General features: G+C 39.3%; 2 protein-coding genes across 2 annotated transcripts in view; one reads left to right on the top strand and one right to left on the bottom strand.

The window, feature by feature from the left end:
* Window positions 1-50: 50 nt before the first annotated feature.
* On the top strand, window positions 51-12,105 carry LOC113128776 (voltage-dependent calcium channel gamma-1 subunit). The gene is made up of 4 exons (XM_026304334.2): window positions 51-657; window positions 5,949-6,023; window positions 9,429-9,575; window positions 9,668-12,105. Exons 1-4 carry the CDS (start codon window positions 420-422, stop codon window positions 9,898-9,900), a joined length of 693 nt encoding a protein of 230 aa, XP_026160119.1. The 5' UTR covers window positions 51-419; the 3' UTR covers window positions 9,901-12,105.
* A 2,614-nt stretch (window positions 12,106-14,719) lies between these two features.
* helz (helicase with zinc finger) overlaps window positions 14,720-17,500 on the bottom strand; it is a 48,989-nt gene continuing 46,208 nt past the window's right edge. Inside the window, exons 32-33 of the mRNA XM_026303125.1 lie at window positions 16,706-16,997; window positions 14,720-16,554 (exon numbers count right to left, since the gene is read on the bottom strand). Of these exons, the coding sequence (XP_026158910.1) occupies window positions 16,184-16,554; window positions 16,706-16,997 (663 nt within the window). The 3' untranslated portion in view covers window positions 14,720-16,183. The remainder of the gene's footprint in view (window positions 16,555-16,705; window positions 16,998-17,500) is intronic.

The following is a 17,500-nucleotide window of genomic DNA, read 5'->3' as shown; positions in this document are numbered from 1 at the left end:
CGACTCCCCCCCTCCCACAGCAAAATACTTAGCGACACATGGAGCAGCCCCCACACCCACTGTCCACCATGGCACAGTTGGTTTGGTCATCAACTTTACTGATCTAGCTCAACAGCTGTAAGTCTAAACTTGCAATTCATAGATAGGGAATAGGAAAGAGGTGACTTGAAACTAGGACAGGAGCAGTCTGACCCTTTTCCCATCAAGCCAGAGGCACAGATTTGCAGCAGGGGCAGAGAAGACAGACAGCGATAGAAAAAGGGACTTTCTGGAAGGCTTGCTGCAGTCACTGAGGAAAGCAGCCCCTGGGACACAGACACGTGTCTCCACATTGCAGAACAACCTGCTTCATTTTTTTTTTTTTTTCATCATATCAGAGCAAGAATATTTACTGAACTGAAACTTCATCACCTAGAACCATGCACAAGAGCACAAAGATAAAGATTGCCATGTTCGTGCTGCTGGTCGGTATGGCTTGCATGTTCACGGCAGTGGTAACGGACTATTGGGCAGTTCTCAGCCCACGGGTGGAGAAGCTCAATGAGACCTGTGAGGCGGCCCACTTTGGCCTGTGGAGAATATGCAAGAAGCACATTTACATTACCTCAGAAAACTATGTGGAGGGGCATGGCTGTGGACCCATTAGCCTGCCAGGAGGTAAGACAAAATTTGAGAAACAAGGCTTTTTATAACTGGTAGGTACAATCACATTCAAGGTGAAAGATAAATTTCTCTGTGCCGTTTAGACCAAACAGTATTTTATACAGTATGAATACTGTTTGTCTGTGACTGTGAGGTGATATGCAAACCATCCCAGTACTGATGAGGTATGAGGCAGCTAAGAATAAGGTCCTGATGCAGGATCTCTGTCATATGACATGATAAATTTCCCTGTGATATAATTTTAGGTTACATGCTTGTGGCCTATTTGTCTGGGGAAACATATTTTCGGGTATTAACAGTGACTGATGTCTGTTTGATCAGTGGGTGGTGTTGAAATATGTTTGGGCAACAACATTAATCTCTTTAAGCTATCATGGTGGTTTGCAAGTCTACCAGCTGGGCAATGTGCATTTTAGAGGGAACTACAGGGAACTGGAGAGTGCATGGCTCTTTTCATGCCAGCATTTGTTTCCATTTCTTTATTTATTTGGCAGATGCTTTTGTCCAAGGTGACGTATAATAAGATGTAATCCAAACCACAGACAATCATTGAGCAATAATCATTGATGCAACATTGTAGTTTGAGAATTTACATACAGCACACATTGTCAGTTTTTCAAATAATCGTAGATTAAATAATTCAACCCAATTCAATCAGCAACAAAGGAAAAATGCTGCTTACATATTAATTATTCATTAAAACAATATTTTTATATAACACTGGTGAGAGGAAACTGCACAGCTGAAAATATTACTTTGAATGAAAGAATTTATTTCTAGGGGAGTAAGTTTACACTGTTGTATTTTACTGAGATGATCTGAACACGTATTCCACCTCATAATGTGGTCAGATGATAGATCGTGTGCATCCTAATGGCCTAGCAAGGGCTCACCTTGTTCTGCATGTCTCAAAATAAACTCATAATGGTTGCTCTTACACCAGCCTGAATAAAAACACATAAGCTGGATATAAACAGTGCCCAGCAGCTGCTGACTGCTCCTCATGTCTCAGTGCTTTGTGGTAAAAGTTGAGTGAGTGACTGGCTGGTCGACCTGAGAAGCCACTTCCTGAAACTACCCACTAAATTTGTTCTACTCACAAAGCTGAAAGAAGCCCCTGAAATATCTCCAGAGAGTTGGAAAGCAACCAAGTACTGGATTTAAGTTCAGTTTTGAGGTAGACTATCTGTATTTCCATTTCTGCTACTTCATACTTTGACTTCACTACATTTCAGAGAAAAATATCGTACTTTTACACCACTACATTTGGTTTATAACATTAATTAGTAGTTATTTTTTGAAATCAAATTAATAAAACAAAATACAGTATAATCATAAAACTTTATTGATCCATGTGGAGATTACACAAGCTATCTCGCTAAGTACTTCTAATTATAAGCATATATGTTAACATTACCTCCACCTTTACCAGCTGCAATATTAAATTATGAACACAGTGCTGCGTCAATCAATCCATCCACCCATCCATCATCTATACTGTTTATTCCTATTTAGGGTCAGAAGAATCTGCTGTAGCCTGCATCAGTAAATATGATCCAATAATATAAAATATGGTGATGAGAGATGTGGCATTGGGTAGTTTTACCTTTGATATTTCAAGTATATTTGGCTGCCAATACTTTTGTACTTTTACAAAAATTTTATTCTAAATGTACCTTTTTACTAGCAAAGTAAAAATTAACAGAGTAACAGAGTCTTATTACACTGAGGTATTTGTAGTTGTACATAAGTAAAGGACCTCAGTACTTCCACCACTGCTGACTGCTAAACTGTTAGGGATCCCAGACACTGTCTGCACTGAAGGGCCTTTCCAGGAGCAGATGAAATGCCTGAGGGGGGTTCATTTGTGCAGGCTTGGCAGCCATGTGCTGAACATACTAAATAAACTCAGCCAATCCAGACACCCAGTAGGGAATTCATCTTCTGATAACAAATGCTTCTAATAATTAAGCCTTTATCTGCAATTTTTAAGCACAAGTTGTATTATATAATCTACTTACTCGCCACCTGCTACTGACAACTGATGATTTTCCTGTCTACAACAATACATATGATTTGTGATGGCCACCTAGGCAGTGTTAATTAATAAGCAAATCTAGTAGACGTTCCATCCATCTCCAGGAGTTTGTCCCAGCCCAGTAGCTGTATTTGGAGAGGAACATTATTGTTTATCAGAGCCACAGGACTTCAGAGAGGTGTCATCCTCTGATCCAAAGCAGGACTCAAACAGTGTGTGAGGAGGTCCTGTTCACTGAGAGACACTGAAAATATATGCTGAACACAGATGGTGGAATGACCTCAGCAAAATAATATGCGTATATTGAAAACTTACCTTGTATGTCACATCCATTACATCCACACCTAAATATAGGGCCCCTTTTGGTTTCAGGTGCTATTGTGTTTGTTCTGCTTTCTTGTCATACTGGAATCACTTTCTGAGTGGACTGTGAGGAAACATCAGATATTCTGTTGGCCAGTGAAGTTACAAAGGTCCTCTAGGTTGCTCATCCTGTTTTTATTCGCAGAGGAACAGTAGGCACTTGGAATTTGTGCTCTAATGGTATTTTAGCAGTTTCAGTGGCCACAGCACGGAAAGACTGGCAATCTGTACCCACAACAGGTCCATATATAGAAAAGGTAAGCTTTTTAAAATCATATTGTGCAAAGTGTTCAGCAGGCAGTCATTGCAGTTATAAATAAGGCCACGTAAATACTCAGCTGTCTTGGGTGGAAGCTGTGAGGGTCAAGTATTCCAAGTCCAGCCTTCTGCTGAGTGACAGGGCCGCCTGGAAGAGTCAGGCATAGCTCCAAGGCCTGCTGTTCAACCAAAGTATTCCCACGTGATCGTTCTGCAGCTTCACATCTCACGACCACACAGTCACATAAACCACATAGTCACTCAAATTACTTTACACTCCCAGGGATGGGACTCATACTCCAAAAAGTAAATGGAACCATTGGTATTTTCCTTTATAGCCACTCAAGTGAGTGGCAGCCATCTCATATGGAGATGTGGAATTGCCACTTATATAGACATGTCTCCATATGGTATTGTGGGTTTATAGATAAACCTCCATGAGACCTTTTTGTAGTGTGGGTGTGTAAAGTCAATACTAAATAGTCATTGTCTTTGTTGAATACATTAACATACTGTATATAATTTATAAACAAGGTTTGTGGCTAAATTTACCTACAAGGGCAACAAAATAAAAACACAGGCTCCGAGTTATAAGCCAAATGTAGGTGTAGACACAAAGTATTGACAGTGAATGTCAGAGCTACATAAGGACTGTTGTGACAGGACAATGCGCAGAGAAGCTTCTAATCCGACGCCCTCACCTGCTTTTTGGAGGGATGATGGATTGCCCTATTAGGCACAAGAGAGGCTTTACAGGGCTTGTCAACACAGCGTCAGGAGAATGAGGGCCAACCACAAGTGCTGCAATAGCGGAGTATGTGTGTGTGTGTGTGTGTGTGTGTGTGTGTGTGTGTGTGTGTGTGTGTGTGCGCCTGTGTTTGTGTATGTTTGCCTGTGGCAGCATGCTTCCACAGATGAATACAGATCAAATTATGGCGAACAGCTTGTCCTCATATTTTTGTTGAAGCTTGCACGCTAAAGATCGCACAAAAGCGAATAATTATGCAACACACACACACAGATATGTGTGGTATTAAAGCTGCCTGATACAGATAATGAGCTCAAAGTGTCTACATCAAGGTCTAATAAATGCAGAGTGGCTCCACTTAAACATACGTGAAATGCAGCTAGTGAATGAAGAGCCACTTGCCCTGCTGGGAGTTTTAAGTCCAGGACCTGAAAATAAAATCTTACCTCACTTAGACACCATGTTTCCTGCTGTTAAGAAGTTGTCTTGTGTCACAGCAAAGAAGGAATATAGGCTGAGAGGTAATTCGCATTCCTTTAAAAAACAGAAGAGAAATGAGATAAGTTCAGGTTTTTGTTTTTTAGTTTCCCTTATGAACACAAGGTTTGACTCAGAAGTACAACTAGTTTCTCTCGCAGACTTCTACACTGAAACACACTGGAGCTTGTTGCTTAGTAACAGTGTATGTTATATATGTTTTTATTTATTTTGTCTATTTATTTTTTATGGCCAGTCCCTGTCCTCATTCATAAAAACATCTTTCTTGCCCATACAATATAGTGAGATGGAGAGATATTGATTTTGCCTTACATATTTAATGACTGTTATTTTGATTGGAGGACAGTTGACATCCCTTAGGTTTATTTTAATGGTTTCCAGAGTAAACAGTAAAATGATCTACCATCACAGCATGTGCCATTGCATGGCCATCCATCTAGCTATAACAGTGATATGATACCATGCGGTACTACATATTTCCACAGAAACGCATTTCACTCGTGTCCTATGTTGAGACTGTATGGAAAAGGGGATTAAAAGCATGCATGCAAGTGGAAACCTGATGCCATAACCAAGATCACTGACATACACTTGATTTTGCATTAGTTTAAGTGATTTTTAAACCCCAGTAAGTTGTATAAGTCAACCAAGTCTTTTTCTTTTTTACCGGATTCAAATGTGTTTTTTTTTTTTTTTTTAAACCTGGCACCCAATCAGACAGTATTTATTCTACCAATCCATGCTGTGATCACACACATAAAGCAGCCTGGCTTTATTTGCACAAATCCCTAAGGTTTAACACCTCGTCTGGCTGAGAAAAAGTGATTGTGATGTGTGATGTAACCATTTTTACTTTGACAGTCAAACCACCTATCGCAGATTTGGACACTGCATGACATCACACAACCATTTTAGTGGGAATATTAACTCAGTAGTGTCAATGTGTGACATGCTTTTGAAAAACACTGGGATAGCTCTGAGACAGTGTAAAGTGTTCAACAGAGGGGGCATATTCACAGCAGCAGGTGGAGCAGAGCCACTGGTGCACAGCTATGTGGGGCAAAGCTGGAACAGGGGTTGAGCAAAGAAAAAGTAACAAGACTATTTTCTGAAAGGAAAATAAATTTTAAAACACACATTAGATGTCAAAGACAGCTGTTCCACAACAACAAACGCTATTATGTATGACGATATGAAACAACTGTGATAAATCTCATTCAGTTTGATTTTTTTTCCAAAAAGTGTTTGGTTGAACATAGGAATCTTAATTGAAATTAAAGGAAATTTTTGATTGACAATGCAAAAAAATCAAACACTGCAGGTTTAGCTTAATTTATTACTAAATCCAATTTTCTGTTTTTTTTGTTTTTTTTTTTACAGAGGAAAACTGCACTTACTTCAGGCACTTCACTCCTGGGCAGGACACTGAGATATTCGAATATAAAACACAAAAAGGTAGGTTTCTGTCACGGTTCCCTGTCTGTTCTGTCTGAGAATGAAAAGAGGAGAGAATAATTTGCAACTTCATTTTATAAATATGTTAGAATATATATAAATATTGGGACATCCCACTCTGTGAGAAGTCAAACTGGTTGGATTATGGTTTCCCAGCTGGTTTCACCTGCTGCAACTGCTCTGCTTTCTGTGGCCTCAGATTTGTATTCATGTTTCAACAGCAGGTGTATTCCACTGGCTGTCAATGATAAAACCTGTTATCAGACATTTAGAGGTCCTGAGAAAGACAGCCAGATTTCCCTTTGACTTTTCCAACCTATTGGCCACTTGTAGTTAAAAGTGATGTCCTTTTTATGTCCATTGACTTTTAGGTCCTACACCTCCTCCCATATATAGATCATAAATATATGTTGGAAGATTTGGAGCACTCTATTAATCCTTTTCTTCCCTCTATGATGGTCTGCACCTGGGGGTCGTAGTTTACTAAGTCACAGAATTCACAGGATGTACTGACACAAGGGTAACAGCCTTTCACATACACATTAGGAACAGCAGCAGAAATATACAGTATGTGTAGTACAGCTGACAGTTCAGAGCTGTGTTTATTCCAGCCCCCATTGCTTCCATCCTCTACTCTTTCCACCCTGTCTTTGGTGAGCTACAGCTTTAATCAGTCCAGTCAACACACACATTGTACGACAGCTCTCCCATGTCATGTGTGTTAGGGGGCCAAACACATGGAGCGCTGTCACACTCAGTTACTGGAGATGTAAATGCAAATGGAAATTTGCATGAGGTGATTCGCTAATGTCAGCGTTTATGGCTACCCCTCCCCCGAGCATACATACACACACACACACACACACACACACAAATATAAATCTGTTTCTATTTCTTGTGGGGACAATGCCTTAACCTTACCATAACCTCTCGCTAACTTTAAAACAAGTCGTCTCTTTATAATTCAGTGATTTACACTGGACCTGGATTTTGTCCCCTTGTCACTAGATGAACAGGATTCAGTCCCCACAGTGTAGCAAAAACATGGCATATACACACAGATGTGCGTGCTGATGGCTGGCCCTTGAGAGACACACGTTTGCTGGAATAATTGCAGCTGGAATAATTGCAGCATTGATGTAAATTCCCTGTAGTGTTATTCACTCCTGACTGAGCCATTTGTCTATACCATTATGGTCTGTAGCTGGATGAATGATCACAGTAGACGTATGTCACCACAGGCACATTCATCCACACAACAAGACTGTCGCTTGCCACAGGTAAAAACAATAAGTAACTGTAAGAAAAATCTTAAAGGTTGAAAACAGTCTGGGCCCGTGGAGGTTCTGCATTCATTTTACTAGAGCACCTAAATGAATTAGTTACAATTCCCCTTTGAAGCTGTACGAAGAGGCAGAGATGTACTGTATAAGATTAGCATGTGCCAGATTAACTCAGGAAAGAGAACTAAAAAAAAACTTAATTCTGAACCTTCAGTTTTCATTTAAATCTCCTCTCCACATTTTGACATCATCATTATAAGCATAAGCATATAGACACAGGAATGATCCTACAAACAAGCATGAACCAACAGTATATATACATTTACATATATAGACACAACAGTACAACCTCAAAAGACTGCCCCTTACTGAGGTTGAGGGTTGACTTTTATCATATGCTAACTTCATATTTCTGAGGACTGAGGAAACTTTCATCAGTTCACAGAAGCCAGCCTGATATCACCAAAAAGTCTTAAGAACTGTGTGATGTCTGCCTCACACTTGCTTTTAAGTAACTCTGGTGTTTCTGAGAGAGTTATCCAACAAGGTCCACAGACATACAGTATCTTAGAGGAGGCAGAGATTTAAGGGTGCGGCCCAGCCTACCTGCCGGCAGAAGATGAAGGCTCTCTCCCTCAGAGGAGCACCTATCCCCTGGGCATGGTTCACAGGCAGCAGATCAAAGGCCTTGCATCCTGGCCTCTCTGCACAGAAATACAAGCCAGCTGCTGTTTCTGTTCCACAAACAACACTTAACTTCAGTCTTCAATTCAATTTTATTTTTAAGCGCCAAATCACAAGTATGGAGTATGGTTCAGGCTCACCTGAACCAGCCCTAACTATAAGCTCTGTTAAAAAAGAAGGTTTTAAGTCTAGCCTTAAAAGAACAGAGAGTGTCTGCCTCCTGAACCCAGGCTGGGAGCTGGTTCCACAGGAGAGGAGCTTGATAACTAAAGGCTCTGCCTCCCATTCTGCTTTTGGAAACTCTGGGAACCACAAGTAGACTTGCACTCTGAGAGCGAAGTGGTCTATTGGGATAATATGGTACTATGAGGTCTTTAAGGTATGAAGGAGCTTGATCATAAAGGGATTTGTATGTGAGGAGAAGGATTTTAAATTCTATTCTGTATTTTACAGGGAGCCAATGAAGAGAAGCTAATATAGGACAAATATGATCTCTCTTGCTAGTTCCTGTCAGGACTCTGGCTGCAGCATTCTGGATTAACTGGAGGCTTTTTATGGAATTTACTGGGGCATTTTTAATGGATTTTTATAGTAATAAGTTACAGTAATCTAGTGGGGAAAATCGGTTAATGATGAGCCACAGGCTTTTGCTTAGCAGGATGTTTCCATCAGATTGTCACCCAGGCTGATTTTTCGTTGGATAGCTAACTAGAGCCACACCAGCTAACGGGGCTAGGCTAGCTGGTTTTGGTTGGTGTGGTGCTTCCAATTCAGTGATCTTCACCTCCAAAGCTACCAGGCCCATACACTTATTACAGGTCTCATTGTGACTAAAGGAAGCAGAGGAATAACTAAACATGTGGCACAGAGCAGGAGTGACAGAGAGAGGCCATGCTAGCAGCTAGCTAAGCTAAATGGCAGGCTAACAAGCCAGAAGTAACAAGTCTGGAAATAACAAGAAGTACTGGACAAAAAAGTCCTTGACTAGGACAGGAATATGCAACGGTTCATGAGCTGCTGTACACAGAACCTTGTTAGTTTTTAGGTGAGTCTGTAAACAAGCTGTACAGAAACACACAGTACAGCATGTTAGCAACAGGAAGTGGATTCACTTACCCAGGAAACACATCACCAACAGCAGCTATAATGGAGGACCTATCACATGATGTCATATCCTGGCTCAATATGCATAACAGATTAGAGAAAACGGGTATGTTGGGGTTTACAGTGCAACCTCAGACATGAAAATACATCAGATTATTTGAGTTAGATGTTGTCACTAACTAACCACACACTGTTTCATTTCTAAATAGCGACCAAGCAGCCAAATGTACTGTATGAATGTGTGTGTACAACAAAATGACATCAGGACAACAGGAGCTGGAGTTTAAATTATTTTTGTCATAATGTCAGAACTTTTTGGTCTCTCTCTTTCCAGAGTACAACATCTCTGCTGCAGCCATCTCCATCTTCAGTCTGGCCTTCATGATCTTGGGATCTCTGTCTTTGCTAGGATCATGTACCGGTAAAGGCAAAGGAAGAGATTATCTCCTCAAGCCTGCTGGCATGTTCTTTGCATTTGCAGGTGAGTTCAGTTGACTAGTAAAATTCTGATTTCCCAGCCTGGTGATATTACAGGTTGTCTGACTCGTATTTACCAACCTCTCTCCCTCCCAGGTCTCTGTTCCTTCATCTCGCTGGAGGTGATGCGCCAATCAGTCAAAAGAATGATCGAGAGCGACGAAACGATCTGGATTGAATACTACTATTCCTGGTCCTTTGCCTGTGCCTGCACTGGCTTCATCCTCCTGTTTCTCACTGGCATCGCCCTCCTGATACTCTCCATGCCCCAGATGCCCAGGAATCCATGGGAAACATGCATGGATGCAGAGCCAGAGCAAACAGAGTGATAGGTAGTCAAACAAACAAATGCAGGATAAGGTCGATTGTGTCTTTTGAGTACAGATGTTAGATTCATTTCAAGAACAAGTGCTGGCCATAACAGTTGATGACAGAAACGGATTCTGGTGTGTATTGACTAAAGCCACTGATAGAAAATACAATCTGACTTTAGCCTGTATTCTTCTGCAGAGTCACAAGAACTAAAATTCTGGAAATTAACATTCATTACAGAGTACTCTGAGGAAAACACACATCAACACAGACAACAAAACTGACTTTTCTGATTTTACATGTGTGAACATAGAATGTATATGGGTCAAGGATCTAAAGTCCCAGACTCACTTTTCCTCACCAGTGATACTGATTCTCTCCCTAATATGTTCAATTAAATGGTTAATAACAAAAACTGAAATCAAGACATTTGAGACTAAGGAGAAAATATGTACATACTGTAATCTATTACCAAGACCATATCTTGCAGCCATGTCCTCCGCACGTAGGGAGTTTCCTGTGACATTCCTTACATGGTGCACACGAGGGGTTAGGATGCTCATAAACTGTCTGCCATCTTAAGGCCACGCTGCTGTTGGTTTCCATCAAGTTTCTTTTAGCAGCAACCTGAATATGGCCCTATTGTCAGAGTTTTATATGTATGCATTATTCTGTATGTCTACCCAGAGTGTAAAATGAAATGCTGTTCATGTTGCTGACCAGAGATCAAATCTGATCCATGGCTTCAAACTCATCACATTTCTCAGTAAGAGCACATCTGGGCCAAATGGCATTTGCATTTGCAAAGCACATATAGAACACTTCACGATCATGTGACTATGGTCTTGTTTGGTCTCCCTTACTACACAGTGTGTCATTGTCAAATGCCTTAGCTAAAATACATTAACAACACCCTTAGAATACAGTAAATACAGTTACAGGATTGATACAAAGTTCAATTTAATGTAATGCGTTATGTATGAAATCTTGTACATAGCAATTGTTATTCAGATGATCGAGGAAGAAACTCCCTCACAGTCAATGTCAATTAACCAATGCAAGTCAGGATCTATATGTTAAGTTGTATATTTCTAGGGTTGATAAAGAAACTTTAAAGATGAGGAATGTCCCCTTAAAATAAGGAGCAAAGCAGAAGCACAGAGCAGATGTGTGTGTGTGTGTGTGTGTGTGTGGCAGGCTGAATGCTAAACACCCACACAGTCACTGCAGAGCACTGATCATGCTGGAAAAGATTCAGTTCTAGCAGGTGCGCATACAAGGGCTTTTACTTCTTTGTTGACAGCTTCCAACGCTAACAGAAACAAACAATTCTCTGTTCATGTTGATGTCACAACCCATTTGATACATGTGAAAAATTGCCACTTGCATCCATCTATGTTGCTGCAGGTTTGCTGTGTGAAACAAATGCACAGAGAGCATGGGTTAAATGATTTGTACTTGCCAAGCTCTACTTATACTGTACGTGCAGACAGTTACAGACTTTTAAAAGTCAGCGTGTCAACTCAGTTGTCTCTGACTTTTACTTCAATGAAAAAAAAAAACATACTGTTTTGTCTTAGAATGGACTGTTAGCCAGTCAAATCACACAAACACATAAACAGGAAATGCAACTTGAAGTAAAGCTGCATATCAAGTGGATTGTTTTTAAATCACAGCTGTCAACGACAGTTTTAAATACATTTCCACTGTAACTACAATATAAAAGTGAAACTAAGTGAAAATGTGGGCTGGTTGTAACTACATCGTGTAGCGGTATGATTTCTTTAGGATACATAGCCTCTTATCAGGCCTCCACATCATAAACTACACTAACCAGCTTTTCCAAAGTTCGAGTGTAACAACTACAAGTGAGGAACCTGGTGTGACGTCAAAGATCATACTTTCGGATATGCAACAGTTTATATAAGACATATCCATCCATGCTATGAGCTTTTTCACAGCAAAATTCCCTTTAGTGTGGTTTATTTAATCTGTTTTAGATTTCTCTTGGTTGAATGTTACTTTATTTTTGACCAAAAAAATAAATAAATAAATAAATAAGGAATAAATGGCATAGTAAACATAAGTGCCATTTCTGACATTAAGGTTCTATATTCTCAGTCTTGTCATTGTTATTGAATATAGCATGCAATAAGATGTTTTGGAATGTAGCAGATTCTGTGTGTCTTTGTAATAAAAAATAAACATTAAGCTTTGCAAAACCTGTCAGACATCACTTTGTGTTATGTTTCCTTTGATTTCATGTACCAGGGTAAAATGGGTTAAGACTTATCATGTGTGAGAATGAGAATGAATATAAAAATATGGTGTCAGCATGTCCCTCCCTATCAGCCTTATGAGTTTAAAGCTAACATTGTTGAAATCTTCCCAAATCACTCAACACTGTGGCTTGATAGCGGAGACAACACCACAAAGTACCATAGACTGTCTATCATGACTTCACTAGAGCACAGCCCTATCATGCAGAGAATGATTCAGAAAAACAAACTCAAGCTGTTTCAATAAAAACACTTTAATAGAGAAACAAATTAAAAAAAAAGAAAATAAACCTTTGAAACACAGTCTAAATCCTTTATTACAACCACCACCAATTGAAGTGAAGAAGAGTAAAATCTATTTATTATTTTGCACCCACAAGGGAGGAACCAATGGGGCTGGGAGGCTGGGAGAACAGGTGTGCCATTGATTCACTGCAGAGAGGGAAGAACGGAGGAGAGCGGACAAATAACAGGAAGAAATGTGGTGTTTATAGAAGGCTGAACACAGTGCTCTCTACTGGCTGGGCAAAAGGTTGCTCCCTTCCCATGTGCCCCACACGCAAGCTGGTTTCACTTGATTTTCTTAAAAAGGCAAGACTGTAAGAAAACGACCAATTTAGATAGTGACACATGGTGCAACATGGGGAGGTGAATTCATCCCATTTGAAGAGTTAGTACCCTTCTTTTTTTAATTTCATTTTTACTTTTTAAGCAAAGAGCCATTCAAACCCATGCTTTGAACGAATACAACGAAGTCTGATGAGACAAGTGTGAAGTCTTAAAAACAAATCAGCAATAAAAACAAGAGTAAATAAAGTCCCTTTTGAATGTCTTTGGCTCAATCTCTCCTGCTTCAGAAATAAAAATACAGCTGAAGAAGTGGTGAAACGTTAGTATTGCACGACTTGAGAGATTAGCCATGGACAGCGCATGTCTGAAGCTTTGTAATTCTGACACACCAGGGAGCAACCTCAGCTTTAGCCCTGCTAAGTAACTGCAGGAAAAACAACAAAAAAAAACAAAAAAACAAAAAACAAACTTACATTACGTATTTGATTGACATGTTAGTATAATAGTATTATAGCTTTGCTGATAATGTCACAAGTTATTGTACACATTAAATAATATAGCAAAAAACTGACTGCAGATTGAACAAAAGCTTTTTTTTTTTTCTTCCTTTTTTTCCATCCATCAATACAAACTAATAGAAACAGGGATAAAAACCAGCCAGGTCATTTCACATGCAGGAAAAAAAAGTTTCACATAAAAAAAACAAAAAAACAAACAAACAAACAAAAAAAAACAGAACAGGTTGATTGTTCTACAGCTGAGAAGTGGTGAAAAAAAAAAAAACAGGACAAATCCAGCAACTTACATACTTAAAATATGTATTTTACAGTTAAATAGGATTTTTGACAGTTGCAAAAGAAATTCTCCTCTTGCCCTAATCAGTCAGACACCGTCTTAAAAAAACATCTAAAAAATTACAAGTTGCAACTATCAACTGGGTTGTTGTTAATTTCTAGAATTATTTTTGTGTGAATTTGCATAATTAAAAAGGGCATACCTCTTCTTTGAACAGCTTCTACAAAATTGAGGCGCTCCCAAAGTTCTTGTTTGTAAATACCTAGAAAATGCATATTTACAAGTATGTGATGTTCTGCTAAGTCAAATAATCTGGATGTTTGAATCACAATGTCAAAACTTAAAAAATAAAACCACAGCTTGCGTGAAGCTCTCCGCTGACTGTTTGGAACACATTTAAGTTGGTAGCTGTTGGGTGTTAGCTTTCTGAAGAAAAGATTTAACAGGGTCTAACTGCCATATGAAAGTCATGATGCAGCAGGATGATTTGAGTACAATTATACCAATTTGCAGATGGGGCAGTGGTGTGTGAACAATTCATAAATTACATATATTAGCACTGGATGACTGTCTCCAGCATGTTGATACACTGTATGTGTCTTCTTATAAGTTACCTGCGATGGGACATAAATCATCAAGATTTCTATATTTTGAAGTGAAATTTACGTGCATGTAGCTGTGCTGGATCACTGTGTGTCAACCACCACCAAGAAACTTTGACCAGAATTTGAAGACGGATGTTCCCATGTTATGTTTTTCATGTGTTTTAGGGGAATAAGAGAAAAATATATGTGGCTGGAGCAGATTTAAAACATGGTCATGCCAGTTTTGAATAACTAAGGAAAATAGATCATCCATCTACTCCTGCATGTAGCATCAGATCAAACCGTTAAAGTGGATCATTTAATTGTGTAAATGACCAGGGACAATTTCCACATTACCAATTCATTCTGCACAACCCAAAAACAGGCTTGCTATCACTCATACATTTCTGAAGAACTTATTGTAAAGTTGCTTTTATCAAGTTGAGTTCTTTTTTGGTTAAATCTCAAGTAGTGTGTTGAAATGCAGAGGGGAACCGTTTTCTTTTAAATGCCCTGGAATTAAAAAACATGTTTAAGAAACAGGACATGCTTTTGGCTTTATAGGAAATGATCTATTTTTATAGTACAAATGGAAGCAAATACCAAGATAAGTGGTTATTGTTCTTTATAAGGGTCATATTACTCAGGTATTCAAAGTCTTACAGAGGCAATGGGAAATACACTATGAAAAGGCTCAAATCTGACTGGAGCTCTTGTATCTGACAGAATGATGCACATGTTGGGTAAGACCATTTCCAATAAAATAAAGAAGCCAAAAACATTTCACACCTTCACATACAAATTCAAATTACAGGGTATTTAACTTGCCTACTACTTGGGATTTAACTAAAAACACTAATGTGCTCAAAAACATTTGACTGGCAGTGTTTCAACTTACCTAACACACCACTCTGACCTCAGCTCTCTTCACTTTCACAGACCCTCACTGTACTGCAACCTTTCCCACAAAATAAAAACAAAACAAAAACAAACAAAACTCAACATCCATTAGCAACAAAAAACAGATTTCTTATCCCCAGAAGTTACTGAAACAATTTCCCTGGTGCAGATGGTGTTGACACCCCATTTGACATGACTTGGGGAGTAACTTGATCACAATGTTATGACTGTCTCAAAGGAATAAAATATAATGAAACAAAGAAATAAAATGATAGAGAATCGGTGAAGCAGTTTGGGATAATCTTGTCACAGAAACAGATCCTTAACGTAAACAGAGGACATGGTTGCTCTTATTTGGACATTTTCACACTATTGTTGCGGATGAGACATTGGGGAAAACTAAAATACACAATCGAGATTTGCATTGTTATTTTTCAGTAAAGAATCACATTTACTACTAAATCACTTAAGATGATTCTAAGATTTAAGAATCAGAAGCAAACAAACGGAAAAGAATTCATAATGCAAATGCTAGCATGATACAGGAATTTAAGGGCATGTCTGTGGCATACAATTCAGTCTTTTATTTCTTTATATGTACAGATTAGAGGAAAATGTATCTACTTCTATACACTGTTCCATGTAGTTTCTGTGTCAGTTGACCACTTAGCTTTTGTCCATTTCCACAACTACAGTAGTATGAAAATCAAGACGCAATGTCCACTCAAAACTGAGGAATACAAAGTGATAAAAACTTCAATATAGCCATTTTCTAACCAACGTAACCAACTTCAATTAGGAATAATAAGCAAGTAGCTAAGTGGTCAACTAAATCTTTTTTTTATATTTTTTAGCATTAAGTACATATACAAGTGTAGATAATATAAGTATATATTCATATATACATAATGAGTATGTATATATACCAGTAATGCATTCATTATATATACTTATTTTCTTCACAGATATGTGAAACAGGAGAAAAGACTGTTACAAATAAAAGTTTTAAATGAAACAAAATGCAGAAAACAAGCCTACTGAGAGAAACAATTTGTAAATGCACTTTGCACATTTTTTTGTTTTTATAAACAGTTTTTCTTTTTTTTTCTTTTTTTTTTCTTTTTTTTTTTTTTAAATATAATCACTTATTTATTACATTGAAGATGTGACACTCATTTAAAGTAGGAATAGTACCCATTGCTACCATTTGAACTTCCTATACTCAGCTCCTGTAGGAGGGAGAGAGGGTCGCTGTTCTTTTTGACCTGTTCAGGGCGAACAGCTCGGGGCTTCGGTGGGGCGCGGAGGGCGCTAGCGTAGGACATGGTGGGTGGTTTGCTTAAATTTTGAGCCCCCTGACTGGGCTCTGTGGGAACCTGTGGCGGCGGCGGTGGCGGCGGTGGAGGCTGCTGCTGCTTGTTGGGCATGAGAGGAGGAAACTGTCCGAGGTGCTGAAGGGAGTTGAGTGAGTGTGGGTGTGTCTGCTGAGCTGCTGTGGCCTCAGCTTTCCCCTGCTCCTCTGGCTGACGAAGGGCCTTGGAAGCTGTCACATGGAAAGGTTTTCCAAAATGAAACGAGAGGTAAATGAGACTCAGAACATTAAGGCTGTACAATAAACAGGTGTGACTTAACACAAAAACTATTCCAGTGAGAACACCATAATGTCTAAACACAGCACATTTGACGACACCTACCCAGAAGATCGCGGTGCTGAGTGAGTGTGCCTACTCCGTTACACGGAATGTTCTGGAACGGACCGGGACCTCCACCGTTACTGGGCCAGGGGTCGTGTGAGGGATAAACGTACGGGGCATGAGGGTGCTGATGGTGCTGTATGTGTGCATGGGGGTGGTCCTGGTGGTCTGATGTACAGGGCTGAGGATGCTGTGACAGGGTATTGTGGGTGTTAGCTGGAGATGGTTCTTCTGGGTAGCTGGAGGAGATGCGTCGCTGATAGAGAGGCCGACCAGGACCCCGGGGTTCATACTGTACAGACAGGATCAGACAAATAAGGAAGTGCCACTAATTTTATGTATTAAGTAAAGTCATACATGTAATCCATCTTAATATCACTTTGCATTTCTGTTGAAATGAGCAATTTATTCTCCTAATTACCCACATTTGCCTGTTAGCACAGATCACTTTGATTTTATCAGGACACTATGAAATCTCTTCTTCATGCAGCATTAGGAGCTGAATGTTTGCCCGACATGGCTAATCACATACAACTGAACCAAATGAGACAAATTAAACAATTTACAAACAGACATGCAGCTAATCCCTCATTTTCTCACTTGTGCATGTAGAAAGTGAAAAAGACCAATAAGACAAGTTCTTTTCATAAGACAATTTGACAAAGGTATTTGCATATGAACACAGTGCTTTGGAAGAAAACACTCCAAAATTCACAATAACTCTCTACGGTGACTGGGTCTTTGAACATGCTGAAAATATTAAGGCAGTCAGAGCTTGTCATTCCTACACAAGCC

Source organism: Mastacembelus armatus, chromosome 1 (genome assembly GCF_900324485.2).
Source record: "Mastacembelus armatus chromosome 1, fMasArm1.2, whole genome shotgun sequence".
In the NCBI taxonomy this organism is placed as follows: domain Eukaryota; kingdom Metazoa; phylum Chordata; class Actinopteri; order Synbranchiformes; family Mastacembelidae; genus Mastacembelus; species Mastacembelus armatus.
Note: the sequence above shows the minus strand (reverse complement) of the source record. Positions and strands in the feature narration are given on the sequence as shown.

Coding starts and splice junctions, on each gene's coding strand:
- LOC113128776 (XM_026304334.2), top strand. CDS start 420: ATGCACAAGAGCACAAAGATAAAGATTGCCATGTTCGTGCTGCTGGTC. Junction 6,024..9,428: donor CGAATATAAAACACAAAAAG/GTAGGTTTCTGT, acceptor CTCTCTTTCCAG/AGTACAACATCTCTGCTGCA. Junction 9,576..9,667: donor CATGTTCTTTGCATTTGCAG/GTGAGTTCAGTT, acceptor TCTCCCTCCCAG/GTCTCTGTTCCTTCATCTCG.